The sequence below is a fragment of the Acipenser ruthenus genome, chromosome 18, assembly GCF_902713425.1.
Source record: "Acipenser ruthenus chromosome 18, fAciRut3.2 maternal haplotype, whole genome shotgun sequence".
NCBI classification, from domain to species: Eukaryota; Metazoa; Chordata; class Actinopteri; order Acipenseriformes; family Acipenseridae; genus Acipenser; species Acipenser ruthenus.
Genome location: NC_081206.1, coordinates 9,553,074 through 9,579,586, shown reverse-complemented (window position 1 = coordinate 9,579,586; position 26,513 = coordinate 9,553,074). Strand labels below are relative to the sequence as shown.

The 26,513-nt window shown below is 40.9% G+C and overlaps 2 protein-coding genes across 3 annotated transcripts in view; one reads left to right on the top strand and one right to left on the bottom strand.

Moving 5' to 3' along the window:
* LOC117435788 (potassium voltage-gated channel subfamily B member 1-like) overlaps window positions 1–15,612 on the top strand; it is a 99,364-nt gene extending 83,752 nt beyond the window's left edge. For both annotated transcript variants that reach the window (XM_034059254.3, XM_058991184.1), the window contains exon 3: window positions 8,277–15,612. In XM_034059254.3, the coding sequence (XP_033915145.1) occupies window positions 8,277–10,295 (2,019 nt within the window). In that variant the 3' untranslated portion in view covers window positions 10,296–15,612. The remainder of the gene's footprint in view (window positions 1–8,276) is intronic.
* A 3,435-nt stretch (window positions 15,613–19,047) lies between these two features.
* On the bottom strand, window positions 19,048–25,741 carry LOC117433505 (somatomedin-B and thrombospondin type-1 domain-containing protein-like). Its single transcript, XM_058991182.1, has 5 exons — window positions 25,246–25,741; window positions 23,855–24,049; window positions 22,382–22,460; window positions 20,904–21,074; window positions 19,048–20,554 (listed from the first exon to the last, which is right to left on the bottom strand). Exons 1-5 carry the CDS (start codon window positions 25,502–25,504, stop codon window positions 20,437–20,439), a joined length of 822 nt encoding a protein of 273 aa, XP_058847165.1. The 5' UTR covers window positions 25,505–25,741; the 3' UTR covers window positions 19,048–20,436.
* Between the last annotated feature and the right edge of the window lie 772 nt (window positions 25,742–26,513).

The window sequence follows — 26,513 nt, the reverse complement described above, 5'->3', positions numbered from 1 at the left end:
CAGACAAGAGGCATTTTCATTTCCACAGGCTAAGACCAGTTCACCCTCAAAACCTCTCTAATTAGACTAGCAGTGCAGCTGTGTGGTTCTTGAATCTGAGTACTATTCTGTTAAGATAGGATGCCACTGCCAGTACAATATGACACGGAGACTTTACAGAACTGATGTTAACTCTTCCTTAAGTAGGTGCTCCCGAGTGGCGCATCCAGTAAAGGCACTCTGAGTGGAGTGCAGGATGCTCCCTATAGCCTGGAGATCGCCGGTTCGGGTCCAGGCTATTCCACTGCAGGCTGTGGATGGGAGTTCACAGGGGGCAGTGCACAATTGGCAGAGCGCCGCCCGGGGGTGGGGAGGGCTTAGGTCGGCCAGGGTGACCTCGGTTCACCGTGCACCAGCGACCCCTATAGACTGGCCGGGCACCTGCAAGCCTGCCTGCAAGTGGCCCAGAGTTGTGTGGTCCTCCGACGCTGTAGCTCTGATGGTATGTGCATGGCGGGCCTGCAGAGTGAAAAGAAGTGGCTGGCTGACGCACACGTTTCGGAGGACGTGTGTTTTCATCTTCGTCCCTCCCGGCGGTCAGCACGGGGGTTGCAGCAGTGAGGGGGTAGAAGAAAATGGGGTAATAAAAAACAAAAAACAAACAAAAAAACTCTTCCTTAAGGGGGCTGTGGGGGCTCCCGACTGGTGCATCCAGTAAAGGCACTCCGCGCGGAGTGCAGGATGTGCCCTATAGCCTGGAGATCGCAGGTTCGAATCCAGGCTATGTCACAGCCGACCGTGACCGGGAGTTCCTAGGGGGCGGCGCACAATTGGCTGAGCGCTGCCCGGGTAGGGAGGGCTTAGGTCGGCAGGGGAATCCACGGCTCTGTGTTGTCCTCCGGCACTATAGGTCTGGGGGCATTGCTGTGGATCTGCAGTGCGAAAAATGACGGCTTGGCAGGAGCACGTTTCGGAGGACGCGTGTTCCAGCCTCCGTTTCACGTCGGCGGGGGGGGGGTTGCGAGCGGTGAGCCGAGGATTCAGATAATAATTGGGCATGCTAAATTGGGGAGAAAAACCGGGGTAAGAAAATGGCGACGACTAAATTTATAAAAAAGAAGAAAAAAAAAGGGGGGGCTGTGGAAGGGTGGTGGGCAATTCACTGACACACACGGGAGACAGAAGGTTTTATTTGAAACACCGCACGGGTGCCCAGTTTTATTTTGGGAATTTCTTTTTTATTTTTATTATTTGTCGCCAGATAGCACTGGTGCTGCAACTCCCCTTATACCAACGATGGTAAGCAGGGGTTGCACTTGTATCTGACAGCACACACAGGTGCTCTAAAATAATAATGAAAACCAAAGGCAAAATAAAAAGAGAAAATAAAACACAGTAATAAAACTATAAAATAAAAGTGCTGCTTACGCAGTGCCCCCACTGCCGCTAAGCCGGTCAGTACGGGCCGCGAGCTATGCTCCGCTATTCCCTATACACTGGGGTGGCCAAAGTTCCCCGTAAAACTACACACGTCCCTTCGGGTACATAATTACTTATTTTAATTCTTGATTTATTTGTTTAAGGCGGGCTGTCTTCCTCAGCCATGCTTGCCTGGTTTGTTCTCTCTTCAACCACTGGTGTTCCTGCCTGGTCTTTATTTACACTGGCGTCTTTCGCCAGCGTCACAGGGTATTCTCTCTCCGGCCACCCAAATGCATAACCAGGTGCAGTACTTATGAGCCGAGCAATCCCCCAAGGCCCGCCTCTCAGCCACTCGGAGAGAGGGAAAGCCAACACACCCTCTTCCCCACCTCTCTGTGTCATCGCCATGACTGACAGGCGGATCTTGCGAGGCTGCTGCCCTCTTCCTGCAGAACCATGCATGCGCCAGACAGTCAGCAGAGACTTCCATCCCCCCCGTGTTACAGGGGCAGTAAAACACCTTAGGGATTTCTTGTTTGGTTTTCAGCAACTATTACGAGAAAGTTAAATTCCCTGAAACAGCAGCAGCAAATCCAATACAGAATCCAATCTGCCACAATAAGAGTACAGTCGGGAACAATGTCTTAGCAGGCTTGACAGCAAGGTCTGCATTGACTGAGACTGAAACAAACAAGGGCCACTCAGCACTTCCCATGAGGTTTCTCCTCTGAGTTCAATACTATAAAAAGATCTCTGCGCTGTCTGTCTCAGGGGTATCCTGGAGATTGCACAGCAGCTATTTTTATCCCACTGCTATGCAGGTAATTTTCCACATGAGACAGCCGACAGCGTTTAATGCTTAATGTAACTTGACAATGCCCGGTAAAAAGGCAGGTGTTTTTTTTTTTTTTTTTTTTGACGGGAAGCCGTTTTCAAGCAGAGAAGCATGAGAGGTATTCACTCCTCTTTTTTTCTTTGTACTATATTTGGAGGTTGTTGTTTTTTTACATAAATAAAAAAAAATCAACATCTATTTAAAAGAGATAGTAGAGTAGTAGCTTTGTACAGAATTCAAGCATTTCCCCTGTAATGTTACAAGCTTATTAAAATGACAGCAACTATTTTAAAGCTGGATAACCCACAGTTAGTTGTAGTTTATTGTGCATTCACATTCCTGAAGCACGGTTTGCTACATTCTAGGAGGGATTTAGTTCCATTTATTTACTTTGAGATTGAACATGTTAACATATTTTGAATTTTGTTTGTGAACTAGGAAGTTTTTATTCTACTGTATTGCTATGGCATGGTACTATGTTGCAGATAATATTGAAAATAAAGGGAAAGCAGTGTTTTTATAATAAATACATATATAAGGGATTTCAATTAATTAATTACACAGGTTCATGTTAGAAGAGATTAAATTTTGTTTTGATAGATTAATCATTTAAATGTAAAAAAATAAATGAACACAAAATTCATTGAACACCTTCAAATAATGAAGGAGTTTACTGAAACAGCCATTCTGGCAATGATACACGTTAAAACTCTTAGTTCACTGAGAGTATACTGTTATTACATTACCACATCTTCAAAGATTTGTGATTATTCAAACACTCACATGCTATAGATCAATTAATAGAATATGTCAAATGTAAAACCCTAGCTTAGAAGACAACCCAAAATGGTCCAAAAGTTATTCAGCTTTTATTAATCAATATGTGTGGTCATCTTCAGGTTGTATGGCTATTAATGAAGGTATTCATCTTTATCATTAAATGTCAGTTTTTCATCTTCCAGGTGATTATAAGGTGATGAAGTGAAGGCATGTTTTGCAGTCTGATAAGTGGGTCATGAATTACTAATATTCCACTGTGACCAGCACAGGGGCAGGCAGACTATTTTTAAACAGGAATCTTATATCATGTTTGGTTTAAAATCAATGCCAAGACTTTTAACTGAAAATAGAAATAATTGGTCTGAATTGTTGGGCTCAGTAGGTTTATCGTTAAAGTCTGGACAGTTTCATTAAACAGTATTCCTGTACAAATTGCTCGAGTGATTCAATATTTTGTGAGCTCAAATGCCACTTTTCCATCTGCATCTTGAAACCAGGCTGTAAAACTCAATCTCATTGTGTTCTAGTATCAAGCTGGGGTTCCCGTCCGCAGTCTAATATCAACCGTCTACTCTTTGAAACATTAAGTCAAAGATCATTTGAATGTATCTATTGTTTTCAGAATTGCAAATTTACAAATTATTTCAACAACCTCCACACTCCCTAACAGTGTGTATATGTATTTTATCTTTCATAGTACAGCAACCTTTACGATATATACAGCAGTGTGCACATTTATTACAACACACTGCTTCTGTTTTGATTTGTTGTGCATATGAAATCAAACCACTGTCACTGAAAATCTTGGAACATTTTCAAAATAGGCAAATAAGTGTCTAATTTAATTGATGACTTCAATAGGCCACACATGCAATTAATTTTAAATAGTAAGAGAAAAGGAACACATAGCCACAAATGGTAAAATGCAGGAGACTTTTTAGAAGTGGTTTAAGATGCCTAATTAAAGCACAAAGTGGTCTAACAGTTTCACACAGGAGCGCCTACTGTGTGTGTGTGTGTGTGTGTATATACAGCCTTCATGTTCAGTCCATATTTTTTGCAGTACACCTTTTAAAACCAGCTTCTATTCCATTGGATACTGTTTTAGTTACTTCCACCATCAGTGTGAGTTGGTTCTGGCAGCCCGCTATCGAACCCGGGGCTGACAGACTGACAGACCGACAGACCGACAGACAGACCGACAGACCGACCGACAGACAGACCGACAGACAGAGAGACAGACAGACCGACAGACCGACAGAACGACAGACAGAGAGACAGACAGACCGACAGACCGACAGAACGACAGACAGAGAGACAGACAGACCGACAGACCGACAGAACGACAGACAGAGAGACAGACAGACAGACATACCAACAGACATACCAACAGACAGTAGACAGACAGACAGACAGAGAGAGAAAGACAGACAGACAGAGAGACAGACAGAGAGACAGACAGACCGACAGTCAGACCGACAGACAGAGAGACAGAGACAGACAGACCGACAGACCGACAGACCGACAGACAGAGAGACAGACAGACAGACAGACATACCAACAGACATACCAACAGACAGATAGACAGACAGACAGACAGAGAGAGAAAGACAGACAGACAGAGAGACAGACAGAGAGTCAGACAGACCGACAGTCAGACCGACAGACAGAGAGACAGACAGACAGACATACCAACAGACATACCAACAGACAGATAGACAGACAGACAGACAGAGAGAGAAAGACAGACAGACAGAGAGACAGACAGAGAGACAGACAGACCGACAGACCGACCGACAGACAGACCGACAGACAGAGAGACAGAGAGACAGAGAGACAGACAGACCGACAGACCGACAGACAGAGACAGACAGACAGACATACCAACAAACAGACAGACAGACAGACAGAGAGAGACATACCAACAGACAAACTGACAGACAGATAGAGAGAGATACAGACAGAGACAGACAGACAGACAGACAGACAGACAGACAGACAGACAGACAGACAGACAGAGACATACCAACAGACAGACCGACAGAACGACAGACAGAGAGACAGACAGACCGACAGAACGACAGACAGAGAGACAGACAGACCGACAGACCGACAGACAGAGAGACAGACAGACAGACATACCAACAGACATACCAACAGACAGATAGACAGACAGACAGACAGAGAGAGAAAGACAGACAGACAGAGAGACAGACAGAGAGACAGACAGACCGACAGTCAGACCGACAGACAGAGAGACAGAGAGACAGACAGACCGACAGACCGACAGACCGACAGACAGAGAGACAGACAGACAGACAGACATACCAACAGACATACCAACAGACAGATAGACAGACAGACAGACAGAGAGAGAAAGACAGACAGACAGAGAGACAGACAGAGAGTCAGACAGACCGACAGTCAGACCGACAGACAGAGAGACAGACAGACAGACATACCAACAGACATACCAACAGACAGATAGACAGACAGACAGACAGAGAGAGAAAGACAGACAGACAGAGAGACAGACAGAGAGACAGACAGACCGACAGACCGACCGACAGACAGACCGACAGACAGAGAGACAGAGAGACAGAGAGACAGACAGACCGACAGACCGACAGACAGAGACAGACAGACAGACATACCAACAAACAGACAGACAGACAGACAGAGAGAGACATACCAACAGACAAACTGACAGACAGATAGAGAGAGATACAGACAGAGAGACAGACAGACAGACAGACAGACAGACAGACAGACAGACAGACAGAGACATACCAACAGACAGACAGACTGACAGACAGATAGAGAGAGATACAGACAGAGAGACAGACAGACAGACAGACAGACAGACAGACAGACAGTCAGTCAGTTCCAATGGGAACCAAGCTGATCTCGATCTGCTGCTGATGGAAATGGGCCAGACTCACTTCAAACCGCTTTTGAGTCAGTCCCAGGGGCGGGTGGAAATGAAGCAAAAGCCTCCAGTGTGGATATATTGCAATATCTGCCTGTAACAGGGCGAGGTGCCCTGTACATTGTTTTGGTTTTTTATTTTTAGAACGGGGTCCCCCTCCGCCCCTGTGTTATTTTGTATTATTATTAGTATTATGATTTAGTAATGTTATGTATTTTAAATGACGGCGAGCGCCGCAGGGTTTGTTATTATTTTGTATTTTGACGGCGTAGCAGATTATTTTGTAGCGTGGATGGGTAGTCCCATCCACAGAAGTAATTTAATAAACTCGTGCAGATTGTGGCCGAGGGGTAATAGAATAATTAATTGCAAGCTAGTTAAACCCCTCGGCCACGATATAAAAAGGCTGCAGCTCTCCAGCTCCGGGGGGGTTTTAGAGAGGAGAGAGCGAGCAGAGTGAGAGGAGTAATAGACAACGAAACTTTATTTGAGACATAGGAACAGTGAAGGCGATCTGCCCAGCCTGACCTGTGTTGTGTTATATTTTGTGTTCGAGATTTGTTTTGTTTAAACCTTTTATTTTGCTCTGTGAGCAAGTTTCTTTTTGTTAAAAATATTTTATTTATTTTTTGTATTGGAATAAAAACGGCAAACGCCAGCGTTAAACTGCAGTACTTCCCTGGTGTCACTTTTCCTTCCTGCTTCTGGCCTGACGTCAGACCACTCGTCCAGCCTGTCACGCTGCCTCTGGGAACTTTGGATTTCACTAGAAATCTGTCACACCTTACTGAAAGTGTGTGTCTATTTCAAGTTACAGATGAGTAACAGGACATTTACCATGACTGAAAAAAACACTACAAAAAGGGAGCCATGTGACAACAGGTTACCTGCCTTTAAATTCCTGCTTTTAAATTGATCAGACAAGAGAGTGAGGAAGTGTACTGTAGGTGTCTATGAGGAATATAATCAAATATATAGCGAAATACCAAAAAAAGCTTTGTTTTGTATTAATGGGTACAGGAAATGCACAGATCTTAAGAGTTGCCCAGGCTTCGAATCTGGTTTGGCTTGGCGTGTTTTAAATGAAGGGGAAAGGTCTGACAATGTTCCTAACCACACACATCACAATCCTCAATAACTCCCTCAGGACTGTGAAAGATTCTAACAGACAAGGCTCAGTCAATACGTCAGCGTGTTTGTCTGTTCTGACAGCTTTTGGATTGAGAACATGACGTGTGGTTAATTAACCGACACCTCATTTTATCAGCAAATCTGCTGCCACACTGATCAATCTGAAACTGCTGTTGAATTGTTAATACACTTTCATTCACAAAGCAGAGATGGATACTGTGTCACCGAATATACATTGAAATTAGCATGTTAAAGGTGTTCTGAATATCCATTGTATCCACAGCCAGAACACTTTAGAATTTGTGACCACGCCAAACCCTATGGTATACAAATTTCAATATTGAAGACACTGAGCAAGACTTCAAGTCAAAACGCTTGTCAAAGAATTGTAGTTTCTTTTAGTATTACTGTATTGTCATTTTAATTGAAATAAAATGCATAGCTGCAGTATAAAACACTATATTATCCATGATACAATTCACCTTAGTTTGACGGACTCTGATTGTTATTGGGGTTTACAGGTTCCTGCTTTGACTTGCTACCTGGAGTGTACAGTATTAATACCATTGACTTGCTATCTGGAGTGTACAGTATTAATACCTTTGATTTGCTGCCTGGAGTGTACAGTATTAATGCCTTGACACACACTCTGCTTGAAACTCCCAAATAACTCAAGATGACATGGGCTTGCATTTATGAAGGAATATGATCTACTTACATTTACAGCTGGATCAAATATGTTCAGAATGCATTGTAAAGGAGTGGGGGTGGAGCAGGAGAAACAGACACTGAGCTGGACCAGCAAGGAGAGTGGCCCTGGGACTGTGAACATCTGTAAATAGCTGTCATTGGTTGTCGTGTGTGCCTGTGTGTATTGGTCAGTGTGATGCCTTAATTTAAGTAAATGTTTATAATTTTATGTCTGCCTGTCTCCAACCAGGTCCACTATGACTGTATTTAGGTGGCCTGGTTGGGGCAGTCTGTCATTGGTTCCTGTTTTTTCTGTTTCTTGAATAAAAAGAGCTTTGATTTATTTGAATCGCTGTTTCCTCACCCTATCTCTGCCGCCGCCACAGCACAATGCATAAGAAATTGTTTTTTCCCTGTTGATAGATTTTTGTATCATTAGACAGTTAGTTATTAGGTTTCACTTTTTATTTTTTTTCAAACGCTAACTATTATTTTGTTGTTCTTTTCCAGATTTTGGCGATCATATCCATCCTCTTCATTGTATTATCAACGATTGCCTTGTCTCTCAACACCCTCCCAGAGCTGCAGGATATGGATGAATTCGGACAGGTCACTGACAACCCCCAACTGGCTCACGTGGAAGCCGTTTGCATTGCATGGTTCACCATGGAGTACCTGCTACGGTTCCTATCTTCCCCCAGCAAATGGAAGTTTTTCAAAGGGCCTCTGAATGTGATCGACCTGTTGGCCATTTTGCCCTACTACGTCACAATCTTCCTTACAGAGTCCAATAAAAGTGTGCTACAGTTCCAGAACGTCAGAAGAGTGGTCCAGATATTCCGGATCATGAGGATCTTGAGGATTCTGAAGCTCGCCAGACATTCCACAGGCTTGCAGTCTCTTGGATTCACCCTGAGACGAAGCTACAATGAGCTGGGGTTGCTCATTTTGTTTCTAGCAATGGGCATCATGATATTCTCCAGCTTGGTGTTCTTTGCTGAGAAGGACGAGGATGACACAAAGTTTAAGAGCATCCCTGCTTCTTTCTGGTGGGCTACCATCACCATGACCACAGTAGGGTATGGGGATATCTACCCTAAGACTCTTTTGGGTAAAATAGTTGGGGGGCTTTGTTGTATCGCTGGGGTATTGGTGATTGCTCTTCCTATACCGATTATTGTGAACAATTTCTCAGAATTCTACAAGGAACAAAAGAGGCAAGAAAAGGCAATCAAGCGGCGAGAAGCCCTAGAGAGGGCAAAGAGAAATGGAAGCATCGTTTCAATGAACATGAAGGATGCTTTTGCCCGCAGTATAGAACTGATGGACATTGTGGTGGAGAAGAGTGGAGAAAACATGGGGAAGAAGGAGAAGGTGCAGGACAACCACCTTTCACCCAACAAATGGAAATGGACAAAACGGAACACGTCAGAGACGAGCTCCAACAAGTCTTTAAATATTAAAGAGCAAGGCTCGCCGGACACAGCCCGGCCAAGCACTAGCCCTCAGCATCTCAATGTGCAAATGCTGGAAGAAATGTATAATAAGATGGCCAAAACCCAATCCCAGCCCAACCTCAATACCAAAGAGGGAGGCCAGTCATCAAAAGTAGGCAAACAAAGGGATGAAATAGAGATGGACAGTATCCCAGGTCCAACGGATCCTGTGCTGGCCCCCCCTGAAGGAATTATTGACATGAGAAGCATGTCTAGTATCGACAGTTTTATAAGTTGTGCTACAGAGTTTCCGGAAAGTGGGAGATTCTCTCACAGTCCAATCACCTCCCTGTCCTTCAAAGTCAGCGCAAATCCGTCTCTGGAGACCACTCACGAGTACGAAGGACTGCTCTCTCCCAAAACCGCCACCAGCGCACAAATTTATCCGGTCAAGGGGAACAATTTCCTGGAGATGAATTGCAACAATCCCAATTCCCAACCCCCTTCCTTCAGATTCAACAATCCGTTGAAATCCAGGTCCTTCAAAGTGAATTTCCGGGAAGCCAATGCTTTTCAAAGCGCACATGGAATGTCAGCTTCTGTTATAGATACTCTGAGTGGGCCTCTTTCAGATAGCTCTCTGTTTTCTGACCGGTCTCTGCTCAGTCCAGAAGTCTCAATCTACACAACAGCCAGTAGCAAAACACCTCCTAAATCCCCAGAGAGCCTCATGCCAAACGTGTTCACCTTCCATGACGCTTCCATTAACAAATATATTGATGCAGACACCGATGAAGAAGAACATTTACAAGATGGGACTGACGCAAGTGCTTCCAAATGGCTCCTGGGTAACGCAAGCCCAAAGTACAACGTGAACAGCGGTTATCAGAAGCAGAGAGGCAGCCACCTAGAAGTAGCAGCATCACAGAGGTTAATGGGTCAAAACTGCATTTTCCCTTTGGAGGGCATTGCAGGGAGCAGCACACCAGGCTGCACTCAGGAAAGCAACAAAGTGGAGAACCACATCTCACAAGACATCCGCTTTCCAAACAGCAAACGAAGCCGCTCCAACACGTACAATGAAAGCATCTGACTGATTCTAGACCAACGACAGAGAGAGGGTTGTTACACAGGAAAACTGACATCTTCTTTAGGGGAAAAACCAGAGCTTTTGCATGGCATGATCAGCTGTTTCGAAGAAGCCAAGGAGAGGTGTGAAGGGAGCCAGTCCTGCTTAAGATGGGATTTGGATATTACTGTGAATTTCCAAATACTGATTAAAATATATTCTACTCTCATTTTCTTCTCCTGGAATGGGGGAGAAACAGGCTGACAGTTCTGTGTGAATCACAGTTTTAATATGGACCTCTTGTGGAGGCTACAAGTACTATATGTAAATATAGGACTATGAATACAAATAAAAAATAAAAATGCACCTTGAAATGTTAGATTGTTTTGCAATGTGCTATAAGGAGGATATACCAGAGCTGTCATACTTCTTTCATTTCATTTGTCCACATGTAGGAAGCACCTATTTTAATATTAGATGGGTTGTTTTAATATTGAAGTAATGCCTTGTTACTTTACCCAAAACAGACCTTAAATACAGGGTTGCTGATAAACTGTTAGAATGAATTGCACTGTTTCTCATGAAAGCTGGGTGATTTAAAACACCAACATAGTCAAGTTCTGAATAGGGGGAAAATCGAATTACAAGCATTGATGCACAGACACACTTGCTAGGAGATTGCTAGGGTTGGTATTGTTTCTAAATTTCACGTGCAGGGTTTACATGTATTTACAGTCCTTACTTTAGACATACAATGCGCCATTTTCAACAACAAATGTTAGTCAGTCCCCCATATGACATTGTCATAAACAGCAAACACAGCATTAGAAGCACACGTGGTCTGGGTGTTTTGGAAATAGAATTTCAAATCGAGAATGGTGCAGCTCCTTCTGTAAATAATGTCTTCTGCACGCACTCACAAATTGTTCTGATCTCATCAGATTATTTTGTAGCTAGTCATTCTGCTTCTTCACTGCTATTTTATAAATAGACGTTAATGTTTGCTTATTATATTTTGATGTCTTAAGAGCCAAAGAACTTGGTGTTCTAATCAGTGGCACTGGAACCATTTTTAAAGTGGGGGTGCTGAAAGCCATTAAACAAAACTGTAACCCCTGTATATGATGGAAGCCATGCAAAGCCATCCGTACCCCCAGCGCCCCTGGTTCTAACTGGGACGTGCATCACAAGAGAATGTCTCTTCTTGTAAAGTTGCGTTTGGCAGGAGCAGATGTGTGAGAGCTGGGTTATGTTCTTTTTATCTATTGTTTGGAAGGTACATCTCTTTCTCTGAATTCAACACCTGCAATGCAAAGACAGTGAGAAATCTACTAGTGCAATGAAAGTGGGTGTCAGCCCGTATATAGAAAGACTCTGGCTGACAAGCAGGTTAACGCTTTTTAACACATATACTCCAAACATGCTCTGTTAGATATACCATCCAGTATATTTGCAGCCACCCCACATTCAAAAAGCTATGCTAGAGCCTGTTCTGAAAGATGCATAGCAGGACTATCTCATTTTAGAGTGCCTGTTAGACAGCTTGTGTTTAAGTTTAATTTAACCAAATGATTACAATATCCTCCAGCACCTTGTAATTATATGTAAAATATGTCTACTGTATTATATACATTTCTAGACAGAATTCTCCTACCTTAATATATCATACCTGTTTGAGATGCTTTTTGTTTTACCCTCACTCCCAGTGTCCCGCTGCTTGTGCCCTAACTGACTGCTTACAAGTCAGGTAGATTTCTCGTGCCTTTCCTTGTAAGCTCAGCTTAGGACTTGGTTCCTTCTCTATACACAGCCTACGTTTAGCCAGAATTCAAGAGAGGAACGCGTTAAAGATTGTGGCTCTGGATGTGGTCAAGGCCTAGTGCATACTGTCACATGCACACAACTCTTAGCACTGCTGGGGGGTGGGGCTTCACTGTTTCCACGGCAACCGCAGCCTACCACATTGGAACCCTTCAAGCCAGTGTTGACTGCTGTAAATGATGATCATGCATTGTTAATATGTGTATCTGTTGTAAATATTATTATGATTGTCTTCACTGAAGTTTTGCGACTGCTACGGTTTATAGTAAAATGTGGGGAAAAAAGATGAGTCAGGTTGGTAGGCCATACCCCTCACCCCCTCACCCCCTCACCCCCTCACCCCCTCACCCAAATACAACTCGCCAGTGAGGACGATTATTTTATCACATGCTACAAGAATGATGTGCAAAGAAGTCTGAACTGCCTGGGTTTTCTCTCCTTCACAAAGTAAAAAAGACACTGTGCTGGAAAGTGTTGAGATGTGCTTCAGATTGTGAAATGGTTACCAAGGGAACCTGGCCCGGATACTCTGTTTACCCTGTCACTTCCTGTCTGCCATGGAGTCGCTTCCTATATGTGTTTGGTGTATGGAAATGGTTATATGACCGCCATGCATCTCAGAGTAGTCTATTTTTCTGTTCAAATATATTAAAATAATTATCAGTATTTTTAGCAGATTTTTATTAGAGGCAACTCAGTAAAAAATATATTAAAACAATTTCTTTTTGTATTATGAATTATAATAATGGATTAGGTAGAAGAAAATGTTCCAAAATGTTCATTTTGTGTAGAGCACTTGCTAATCGTTGAATGACTTTGTTTTTGTTTTGTTTGTTTTCTGTTTGTTTGTTTTGCAGTCAGTTTGTCTGCGTGAGGTTATCAAGTCATGTATGATGTTCTACCTTTGTTTCTACAGTCACCGGTACACAGGGCTGTGTGAAGGTGCATTATATCATCATAATCAATGGATATGGGTGAAATACCAATATATTATCATAGAGTTAATAGAACAGCAAACTGACATTTTGGACAAACTATATATGTGCGCGTGTGATTTCACATGCCTGAAGCCCACGCCCACCATCTCCCCTTTTCTTGTTGATGTTCCCATGGAAACCAACAAAGACAAGAACAGTCGTCTTTTGTTTTTATTTATTTGACAGTATTAAACTTTGTGAAATCGCCTATTATTATTATTATTATTATTTAATATGCTGCTAGCAATGGGAAAAAAATTTGATGAGGTAAAAATAAGGTGACCCATTTTCACTGGGACAGTTCAGGCTTTTCAACCCAAGGCATTCTGGTACATTTTACCTGTCTCAGGTACCATTCACTTATCTCTTTCCTTTAAGAGAATCAAGACTACGCTTACCAGAATGCATTGGGTTGTGAGTTGAAAAGCCATTGTCCCGGTGAACACAGAGCCATATGGTCACCTTACGGTAAAGATCCAAAAAAAAAAAAAAAAAAAAAAAAGCAGCAAGTTAAGAGCTGATATTTAAAAGTCTACGTTAAAGTAATGTTTTTCCTTTCTTGTTTTCAGTGGGGACTTTTTCAAGGAGTGCTAGTTTTGTTTCTGCTCTATTAAATCTGTTTTTAAAGTGTGATTGGTGTGTTTGAATGTTTAGCGTTGACTTCAGCGTTCGTATATCACAACTGGGAGTACTGGAAGAGCGTACCAAACGCGAGCGGTAAACAAACAGAGACTTCGACATGTTCCGCTACGTACTGAAGAGAAACAAGTGCCCTAGCCTGCTACAGAAATCAATACGGATGGAAATATTATTTTAGTCTTCTTCAAACAAAGCCGGTACCCAGTTCACTCTTGATACAGCCTTTTTAAAACTCAGACTGTTGGAAGTGTACAGTGTAAGCAATCTCTTGCACAGTTATTTAAATAAATATTTATCTTGACATTCCTGTTTTGTTATGGTTTACATTTCGGTGGGAAATGAGTAGTGTTATAGAGCGGTTAATGAGTGCCATCGGGTGAAACCTCTGTTATATCTCTGTAAACCTTTCTCCTCAAAATACGGGGCAGGCTAATGAGAATGAACAGTGTGGAAGAAACCAGGTGCTGATCATTAGTGTTGATTGGGCTACCAGTCAAAGAGGAGCAAGTAAAGAAACAGCTGCTTGGGTTTGTGGTGATCGCTGCTTTTCTTAGACTCTGGAGAACAGCGACCCACACAAACCCAAGCAGCTGCGTTTTCACTTGTTTCACTTGGAAAGGTAAATCAGCCCGATCGACTCCAGTGACACTCACCTGTGGATAGCTTGATCCTAATAATCGATTAATCAGTGCGTGCAGCTCCAATAATGGGACACCCACGCTGTTCTATTTGCAGAGTAGAAACACAGTTGATGACTGTTTGATAAATACAAGACACCTGTATTGTTGTTAGTTATGGCTTTATACAATTAAGCAGGCATATACTGATGTCATTGAAGACAGGTCTTATACATGGTAAAAACAGCAGGAATATCTTAGGTTAGATATTGTAATGTAAGACATATGGATAACTATTAGGAAGACTGGTAAAACAAAGGGAGAAATGCTTTCTTTATAGCATTATTTGTTGTATCAATTTAAAATGTGTGCGGCATGTTTTCAAACCCTAATATGGGGTTGGCTAAGCAACTAAATAGATTTTCACAAACCTTACCAAGGTCTGGAGCGCACTTGTTTCTCTGATTCGTTAGCGAGTGACAATTGCAGCATGCAGGTTAAATTATTTCACAGGGTTCTTCAGGATGTAACTCATTCTCCTTCATTCTCTGTCAGAGAACCTTACTGATCCTATCTCTGTATAGGTCAATCATCAAAAGCATCAAGTTGTTCAATAATATTTATTTTAAAAGGATACTTTTATTTATCTGTATTTTTTGTAACTAGCATTTCAATTGTGTACTCATCTGAAATGTGGAAAGGCTGCAGAAGTTTATTTGTCAACTTCAATATTAACCCAACGCTTTCATTTGTATCGCCTGCAATAGAGTGCTAGATCTTAACCATTTAGGGGGTTCTCTGTTTAATTTGACAACTTAATAAAGACTTTGAATTTCAAAATGACTTTCCCCTCCCCCAATTAAGTTTCCAAATTAGCCTGTCCTTAAAAGCACAAAATAAACATGTCATGATGTGATTAAAAAAAAAAAAAAAAAAAATTAGGCTTCTCTTAAATTCTAAGGAAACATCCGAACATTTCAGAGAAATAAAAATGACATGTATAAATACACACACCAATCCCAAACATCCCATCATGATGTAATGTTGTTTGTATGTCTTGAAGTTATTATTTTTTATTTTATTACTTAGTTTTTATTTGTTGACATTCTATCCAGTTGTTTCTGTACAGAGTGCTGTTGTTCTATGCATGTAGTGGTATGGAACTGTGAACAATGTGTGACATACAGATCCTGTATTTGTCTTGTAAAATATGTCTAAATGTCTAAGGATTTTAAAAGCAATGTTCCCCACTGCATACTGAATCATAAATAAAGTCAATACAATATAGTCTCCTTTTATATTTTGCTTTGGTTTTCGTTGGGTCAGTTTCACTCCCTATTCTTTTACAGTATCACCTGTTTGACACCATCTGCTCGTAGGCTCATTAGCAGACAGTTTATCTTCCAAAACAACAGCCCAAAGCATACAGCTAAGTCAACTCTGGAATTCTTGAAGAAAACGAAGATAAAAGTTCTGGAACGGCTTTTGCAATCACCAGATCTCAATCCAATAGAAATGCTTTGGACTGATCTGAAAAAAGCTGTAGCCAAGCATTGTGTATCCAATCTGCCTGAGCTGAAGGAAATATGCAAGACAGAATGGGCCCAAATTTCACCAACAAGATGTTTATGATAATTCTTAACCAGTATGTTACATCTGAAAGCTGTAATAAAAGCAAAAGGAGGACACGGTAAATAAACAATAATTGTCACAAACGAATACTTTAAATGAAATAAGTGTGTTTGTTTCTTCATAAAGATTCTTTGTTAAATTACTAGAAAATGTGTATTTTGCTTTTTTGTTTGATTAAAAAGTGGTTCAAGTTTAGAACCATGACCCACCAGGAACAACTGCTGCTCAGATGAGTGAAGGAATCCCAGAATTCAGTGGGATCTGCTTTAAACTTTGTTGGGCTTGGCTACTCCAATTGTCTTGATAGCATCTTCACCACTTTCTATTAACATTTAAACACCCCTTTCATATTTTATATGCAGGCTATCTTTTGTCGATGCCGTCCTTTCCACTTCCGTTGTGAAGCACTTTGATGAAAGCACACAAAGGGGCAGAATGGTATCGCCTGTTAGTCTCTTTATAGGGACCCTCAATGTTGAGCTCTGGCATTCAAGTCGTTGCTTACCTGGTTTTGGTCTTTCAGTGCCACTGTGTTTCTTCCCAGGTGTGAGGCAGGGATGGCAATGAGACTTCTTGCATAGCAGTTTTGCCCATTCCAGGTTTTAATAACTCCAGGTTTTTAATACAGTGTATAGGTAACAAGGTGTCCATCCACCAGGAGGAGTGACAGCTGCAGTTTGATGGTGGGAGAGAGGCAGGGCAAGTACAAAAAGCAGGTCTGTTCAGTAGCTTTTCTATATGGTGGAGAGGCTGGAAATATACAACCACACGCCCATTCACTCAAGAAAACAGTTTGTGCACTGTAAGCCTGCTCACATAATTAGAGCAGTCTGTATCAAGCACAATTGCATTTGCGGTTCTCTGTATTTATCTAATGTAAAACAGCACTACAGAATACTGTAGACAACGCCAGCTGCCTTTTGCCAGGAATATGCATCCCAGCTGGGGGATAAAAAAAAAAAGCAAACAAGCCTGCCCTATTGAAATCTTGATAAAGAGGATGTTTATTTTCAGATTTCCACTTTTCTGAAAAAGTCCTGGTCTGTATCTAATCCATTTGCACAGACTGACAACGTTCTAGCATGTACTGCGCTGCTGTTTAAGTGAAACTCTTCAGATGCAGCAGCAGTTCCATCAGTGGAATCTGTAGCAGACATCAATATTTATACACAAAGAGAAATGCCAACCGCAGTCGATAGCAAGGCCAGTAAAGGACACAAGTTAGAAAATATGTTTTGTTAACTGGTAGTTTATTTTTATTTTCTGAAAAGATAGTACAGCTATGGACAAAGGTTTTGAGACATAATTACTTTAAATTATTTTATTTTATGTTATAAAAGAAACCAGAAGCCATAATAGTAGTACAATATTTCAAGTTAGATTTCAAAATGTCACATTTTTCAATTTTTCCGTTAAATTAAGCCGTATGTAACTCAATATGTTAACGTAGCATTATTCAGCAGGTTTCATACAACTTTATGAAGCAGAATTAGGTAATTCTATAGGGTGATGCAAAACCCTACAACAGCTATTTCTGCTTAGTTTTTATCAAGCCCATAGTGCAGAATTAGGTGGACTTTTGACTTATTTAACCTTGTCTGTAGCCCAATAATGAAAGAAATTAAGAAAGGCTCAGATTATTAGATTTATTTTTATTATTACTGGGTTGGTTAAGTATTATTAAACTGGCATTATTTACCCGAATTCTGTCTTTTAAATTATAGTAATATAAATTAGACTCTGATAGTGAAGTGATACAACAATCTGAAATGTTCTTGTCAGATGGTTTGCATCAGGTGGAAATTTTACATTACACGTTAAAATGAGCTATACAGGTTCATTATATTTATTTAACTATAGTATAGGGTGATTTTAACTCGAAGTTACTGTGTGTAGCGCTTCATACAGCACAAAGCCGGTCTACAGTTTTTTTTTTGTTTTGTTTTTTTTTTAACTCTCATTTTAACTAGGATTTATTTTTTTTTATTTTCAGTTTACCATTTTCACTTTTCCCTGACTTTAGGATGCAGAACACGTTTACCATTGCACTATTAGTAATTTGATTGAAAGCGCACAATGCTAGCGAGTTTTCTGAAGAATGCAATGTTTGAGAAATACAGCAGGCACATCCTTTTAACCACAAGGTGGCGCCAGCCAGCCATATTAGAACGGCACTGTTGCGCTGCTCTTTGTACCATCTGTTCATTTACAATGTCTGGCACGATTATGTGCTTCCTGAATGAATGACAAATTGCAGCTTTCTATAATTAGACAGCATTGCGTTGTAATCCCAGAGTATCACCCTACAGAAATACTGGTAGAACACGTAGCAGAATAGTGACACGATGTATTTAATTTAGAACATATACTGCACAGTCAGGTACCCATACGGTAGCATACAACACACGCGCATGCATATTTATGGGACATAACATTTCAAATCCACATACAAGCCTTTTTTAATGAGATTTTATCTCGAAATGTAGTTTATAGATCTTCAATTAATGTAACGATATCTGCACATGTTTTATAGATATCTTATTTAAGAGATATTTAAAGAGAGCTTGAAATGTAATTTCAGATATCTCTAAATGATAATTTGGTTTACCATACATCCCATTCCATTTCACACACACGGTGCGGAAAACTAGAATTCTGAAATGTAATTGCAACCACAGACCAGTAGAGATCACGGTATTCATCCTCTGTGTGCTACTTGTATTTCCCAGGAAGTTACTGCAGTGTCTGTTCCACAAAACAAAGCGCTATGCCAAGAGTCTGGAGTAGACAGATAATAATAATAATAATAATAATAATAATAATAATAATAATAATAATAATAATAATAATAATAATAATAATAATAATAATAATAATAATAATTAGGTTTTCTGTTATGCTTTAGCCATCTAAATAAAGCAAAATATGTGATGTGCAGCACAGACGTGAAACCTAGTATAGGCTACAGTAATAATTCCCGTTATTTGCTAAATGATTGTAAAGGTAATACCATACAATCTGTGTGCATGTGTAGTCGTACTAGAAATAATAGAACATATATATATTTTTTAAAAACAACTTTGTACCAACTTGATCTGGTTTACAAGTACTTTAATAACGAAACCAATTTCAACACAACACACACAAGTGTACAAGTTTGCCAGCTCTCAAATTGTTTTCTAAATGTCCTGGTAAAACGTCACTGTATCTAACATAATCATAGAATTCTAACATTTTAGGGCACAGGATGGTTCACTCATTTTACATTAAAAAAAAGGTGTATTGATTTGAATACTATAAGGACACTGTGTCTATATATAAATTATATTAAAGTTAGCTATATATTTAAAAGGCACTTTCTGGTACTCTTCAGTATTTTCGATATAATGCAATCTTGAATTGCAATGAAGCCGTGGGTTTGTACAAAGGGGTAATGGTAGCACAAGGACAACTCCAATGGTAGGATTCTACTATTGGTAGAATGGTAAACTACTTTGAAGAGTATTAACAATGGAAAGATGACAATACAGACTGGGGGTCTAAAGGACCACAGCAAAACCTCATCGCAATATCCACTGTGAAAAACACTGCTCGCTCTTGTCTAGAAAGGCCTGCTCTACCACAAACAATTCCTGCCCTCATTCTTTACTTTGCAATGTGAAACGCACATCAATAACAGAGCTCAGTGTTTTATTTCTCCTTCTCTCCTGGGCAGGACGTTAATATGTTACAGATTGCTACAGAGCCCCTTGCAGTGTTTACAGGTGTCCTGTATGTGTGCAGTGCGTGTTGCGGCAATACATTTTACAATGTAATCCTGATAGTCTTCCACACTCCTAAATGAGCTGGGGTATTTCGAAACTTCTCCGCGAGAGAGAGAGGAATTTCTCACACAAGCATGGTGTATCTAGATCATGCACCCTGATCCTCAAAAGCCCACTGATTTCTATCAGAGCACCAGCATTGTTACAGGAGGGGCAGGATACACTACAATGCTCATGAGACAATTTCTCTCTCCTGGCAAACGATTCACAGTGAAAGTTGAGAAATATATTCCCCAGGTGATTTCTGAGCACCACGATGCCTGAATCTGAAAGAAAATCATGAGAAATATATTGCTGTGTTACAGAGCACAAGGGATACAGCAATGAGTTTCTAAGAAACACTGCAGGGCGTTCAGGAACACAACTCCATTTAAAAACACATACCCTTTTTAAGAGTGTCCTATCCTTCACTGAGGGAGCTCAATTTGCCACACAGTCATTTCATTTCTCAGGTAGAAATATCAGAGTATTGTGATAAAACACTGGATTTATAACCGAACAATGGATCTAATACCATCTTCTTGACATGTCTACTCTCCATGTGGCTTGGGGTGTATCACACACAGTCGGAGCCCCATTCAGAATTGTTCCTGTGCTAATTGGTGAAAGCGTGTGACCCCCCCCCCCCCACCCGAGTCTCAGCGAGAGCTCCGGTTCAGATGAACAGGAAGCTGTGCACGGTGGGGCAGGTGCAGGACGCCAGTCTTCGAATGCGCTTCCATGTTCCTCGACAGCGCGGGGCACCTACAGCCTGCCACTGGAGAAACTGATTCCTGCAGGGAACAAAGGGACGCTGTGAACAGAGTGTAATCATCACAGACTTGCACAGTCACAGAGAAAAGTACTGCCACCCTACGCTTATTATACCATATTACAAGGTCACACATTTAGTAAACTTTTATTAGAAAGTGGTTTAAGAAAAAGCAAACACTGTACACGATTTCTATTCATTTAAAAATAATATCTATATAAAGTAACTTGTAACTAACAGATTCCTTTTTCAAAGTAATTTCCCATGTGTACAGTACGCGTCTGAATGCTTCCCAATGCCTCTGTCTCTCTATGCTGTGTGGCAGTGCCACTCTGGCTTTGCAATAGGGCTCATTAGGATAGTAAGCTCACTTCTTCGCATCCTGTCCATCCCCATAGCACTGCTGGTGCCCGGAGCCGAGCGCTGGGGGCTGGCACTCCACACAGACAGTGTGCCTCAGGTACTGCATCCAGCGTGTGTGCGAGCCGCTGGTGTGGAGACAGCCAGGAGTGAGAAACATCAGCTGAAACTCTACACAGTACCTGCACAAACAAACCAGGGGTTAGTGCATAGAAACATGAAGCCCCCTTACAGAATCACAATGTATACTGCAATACACAGAGAGATATTGGGCTATATAAACAGTGAATTGGTGAAAAGCACTTGTGTTATGTATCGTACATATTTAACATAGTATAATTGTGCAAAGCTAGCAAGAATAAGCAACAACAGCACCTCCTTATGACAAGCTTTTTGAATAATATAAAAGCTCCCTCTCTAGAACTGTTAGCTGTCACAGTGAGGAGAGGAGAGACCGGGAGAATTCATACTGCAGAGAGCTACTGGAAGTGCATTGATTAAACTCGATTTCACTGCACCAAAACTGGACAAGCTGTTAACGGGTATCAGGCAATTAATATGCACTTTCAAAAATATGATCAAGTGCAGAAAGTTAATTTGTTTAGCTTCATGAAACCAGAGGCCATTTATTAGCAGAATATATTGTGTTAAATAAGTGCTCCTTTAACTATTGTGGAATTGCTTTGGAATAACTTGATCATGTACAGTAGTGAACAATGGAACTGTTATTATATTCAATACAACAATTATATACAAAAAAAATATGCTTGTACTTTACTTAGGTGACCATAAACTACTTATTTAAATGTCTCTTCTTCAATCTTAGGGTTCAAGCCTACATAGTTTAATACAATGGTCTCCGATGGGATAACTAAGATAATACAGTATTAGGAATAATGTCCACCCACCTGTGCATATGAGGCTGTAGCACTAGCACCAGTGAATTATCAGTGTCACCAGAAACACAGACATAATTACAGCCCTATATGTACAGATCTGCTGTGGATTACTTGTTATAATACATGGTGACATAACAGAAATTGTAAAACTAGAAGAGTTTTTTTTTAATAATTGAAAAAGAAGTATTGGGAACAACACTGGAAAACAGAATTTAAAGTTTATTTGTTAACAATTCATTTTAGACTTCAGTATCATCAGTCTACGCTGCATATCATCCCACAGGGGGCATGTGTCCGAGGTTATTTCTTACTAAATCCATGCTGATTTGTTGTGTTCATGCACTGGTGGTAGGGTTTGATTTTTTTTAAATGTAGGACAGCAGCTTTCTCATCAACCTTATACACACAGGTCTCGTACCACCAACACCGCGTAGAAGACTGTAAATAAAAGTTCATATCAGGTTTTTTTTTTAAAGTTATGTCTCAACCCTAAAATTCTAGGTGATGCAAAACTTTTGTCCCTGAAAAACCAGTGCGGTTCCTACAAGAAGACTGGGCAGTGTAACGCTGGGGCACAGTCCGCCACTCACCCTGATAGCTCCTGCTCCGTGGACACGTCTCTCTTTCTCCTGGCGTTCCCATAACCCCCTGTCGTTATCAGTGCTGGGACTGTAGGGCATCACAAAGAAACAACACAAATCAGACACCACAAGCTTGGACTGCAGCCATCACCTACACAAAACAGGCCAGCACCAATGCCCCTGCATTTTCATTGCTGGCATCAAATCAATGTCTACAACCCACTTCAGTGTATTAAAACCATTGCAGCGCTAACGCCAGCAGAATGCGACGAATTTGAAGGCGAGAAATGCATCAGCCACCTCTTAATTTGGGTACAGACAGCACTCTAATACAAAAAGAAGTTGCTCTGTGACTCCTGTAAAGACATTAGAAATGAGGTTGTCATGTTACTATATTGAACATTGCATGTAATTAAACTTTACAAAGTGCAGGGATGGAAATAAGACTCGTCTCACATAGCAGTTCCACCAAGTGTATAGATAACAAGCTCAGGTGACTCTTATTAAACTCATAGTAAAACCAGGAATAGATCATGCAATGGGAGTCTTTATTTTTTGTAGTGAGGTGGCGAGATAAATCCGATTCCACTATAACCCTGAGATTCTTTGTTCCCAATTTCCATCCCGTTATTTTATAAATGTTTATGCCCAGTCTTGCATTTTTACCCCTAATAATATTAGTGTTAGTGTTCAACCTGTTCCTCATTACTCTGTGACTCAAGTGAAGCGCTTTGTCACATGTTACACCGAGTCTCTGTACGCTTCAAAAAATGCAGCGCTGGGTGTAAATGTTTTTAAAGCACTGGTTACTACACCTTTAAGTGGCAGCTGCCAACAGTTAAACGAGCACACTGAAATCTTTGAAATCACAGATTAGCCCTGGAATTCCTTTTGTTAATCTATCTTCAAAAGGAGAACATGTTTCCTAGTAAAAATGAATTTACTGGCTGACCTTCCAGTCTCTCGGACACTCAGGGTCGTTCCCAAGCTGTGCTGAGCACTTAGTACCATGGCAATAAAACAGAGGCTGGGGATCATTCTCCAAGCAGACAATCTCCAGATTAAAAAGGAAACCCTCTCCACTGAAATAACAGCAGTATAAAACCTGAACCTGCAAGAGAAATGAACTGCCTGTGCCGACAACGTACAATAAATAACAAAAACATTTTAAACACAAAGTTAATACTTTGCAAAGTGAGGGAGGACAAACACACCACTGTTTTAGATCTTACAATTTCACCTGGCAGGCTATTCCATGCATTTATAACACTGTGTAAAAATGTGCTTCCTACCTCCTGTTCTAAACTTACTTTTCCTCAGCTTCCATTTATGCGCTCTTGTTCTTTGTGCTAAACATTTCTGATTTTAAAGACTTCAGTCAAGTCCCCAGCAGCCATGGGGATAGCAATGTGAAGACTTGTTGGAGGGTCGTGTCATGAGGGTCACATTTCAGTTTGATCAGGTATCATACAGTGTACTCACCGAAGGACTGCCTGCACTCCTCTCTCCGGCGACTCCAGTACTCCGCACAGCCAGCATATTCCTGCACGTGGGGGCACGGCACCCCCCCGTTCTGCGGCTCCCGGACCACCTGCCTCCTCCGCACACGGAATGTGGCTTTACAGGGCTCCGCACAGCCAGACCACGCACTCCATTCACTGACCTCACAGGACACCGCTGACCGGCAAAACAGACAGAGCCATTACAGTGAACCCACAGAGTCTGATTGGACTGAGGGGCACTACAGCACAGCGTTAGAGTGCATTCACATTGCCTTTGATACCTCTTTCATGGGCCAACTTAAAGGATTCACACAGCTTTAAACCTTAGCTGTAGTTCACTAAACCTTTTTCAACGGTTTGAGAGAGGACTAGTAGTTTATTCTCATTTCTCAAAGCTTTGTTTGAGCTAATTTTATAAACAAAAACATTCCTAAAACAGGCCTTAAATTTTAGTAAATAAGGACTATACATAATGTGCAATATAGAATTGTAATTTAGTTAGGAGAAATGCTATTATAAGTATAATTGTAAAATGCTGTGGGAGAATGTCAGGTTAAATGTTAATAATCTGTTAAAATAATAGGATATTTCAACCCCCTTTTCTCACCTTAATATTACCAAGCACTGGCTCCCATTTTATTGTGCTTAAGATTGTTTATTCATATTAAATCTGTTATAAAAATGACTGTCTTAATCAAAACACAATAGTGACTAACTTAAAGGGGTAAGTAGGCCTGTCCAGGAGGTTAAACACAATCTGAATTATTAAACACATAATCAGAATTATTAAACGAGTAATCTAGAAGTCTCTTCATTTTATTTTCGTATAATAAATGACGGTGCCGTCAACTTGTTTCGCACACTGCTACAGCTTTGTACGGATAGAAAATGTGAATATGAAACAGCGGAACCTGATTTTGACAGGGATAAAAAATGAAGGCTGACAACTTGCACAATCCCACTTTTCCCGGGACGTCTGGTAACCCTACTGGAATTCGGTCTGATTTTTTTTTTTAGCTCACAGATTTTAAATTAAGGTCACATAAATATAAACAATCAATAATTATGCAAAGCCGATTTCTGTTTCAGATTTAATTGGAGCGCCCCCGACATCAGTGCAAAGGTCCCAGCAACGGATACCGACGAAGGTCAGGGCACAGTGCTGTATATTCTACCTGGGACACGCTGTAATCCGCATATAAAATCAATAAACATTTAATACATTTTACAGTTTTATTACATGTAATATTGTGTAAAATTATCTTTAAAAAAAAAAAACGTAGGATATCCATTTGTATGTGTTTTTATTATTTTTATTTGGGCTCATATTAACTTTTTTTTCTTTGCACAAAGTGTTCAGAAGAGTCTTACCTGGACAAAATTGCCGGTAATCATGACAGCAGTCCAGCGTGGCTGCGCACGCCTGATCGCAGTAGCAGCTCCCGTGCGACCTGTCGGGTCTCCATCCCTCGCTGACGCAGGTGTGGTCTCTACCTGCGCAACACAGTCCCGAATCCACACACCCGCCCTCGCTTCGGGAGGCGAGCAGAAACAACCCGACACACACGAGCAAAAACGTACTGCCCACAAACTTCATCGCGGTGGTAATTAAATAAAAGATCACCACCATCTAAATACAAAATCCAGACTGCGATGAGAAAAATCCACTAAAATAGAAGGAATCCCGCACACTCACCGCTGTCACTGCTGATTGTCTTTTAACCAAAGCCCTTCGACGTTTAAACGGGTATGACGCTTTCCAAACGCCCTGCTCCGCACTGGGCAGGTCTGCACACCAAACTAGACAGTGCCCTGCATGTATCACGCATATTCAGTTAGTTTCACTCAGTCTGACCTTTCGCCCTGCCGCTGTCAATTGCTGTTATTAAAGAGACAGCACGCCTTTCATTTAAATGCAACACATACACAAACATATCCATATCCATATCCATATCTATACACATACATATACATATCCATATACATATACATATACATATACATATATATAGCAGTGTACACCTTTATAAGAACACCTCAAGATTTGTTATTTATTACATCCCCTTTATATACCTGCATGAAAACCTCAGGGTGTGAGAATTTCAATTTCGGTCAGTAATCAGTTATTTTTCTTCTTCCTGATCCTGTCTTTCTCTGTAATATATGTTAAACTCAAATATGATTCATAGCGACTGTTTACTGTTCTTCCACGTTTAACCTTTGTACTTGACTTACCAGAAACCAGACTTCTTTGGAATCGAAACAAGTTCGATTGGATCCGATTTGACGTGCGTTAAAAATTACAATGACAAATGAAAAACGACTAGGAAGACAAGTGGGTTCTTGCAGTACACTGAACAAAAGGGAACAAATCCAACAACGATTACAAAGAATTTGAAAAAAAAGAAGACATATGGAAAGACATTGCCGTGGACTTAGGCATGAATGATATGTATTATAAAACTTGAAATTATGAACTGACACTATACAGAGTAAGAGCGGTCAGGGCTTAACAGTCAGAAAAGAGGGGCAGCACATGAAAGTGATGGAAAGTATTTTCGGTAGCTCATTGCCAGCTTCACAACTTTTAGATATATTTATTACAGGAGCGAGTGTTTGAAAAATGTTTTATTGATGTT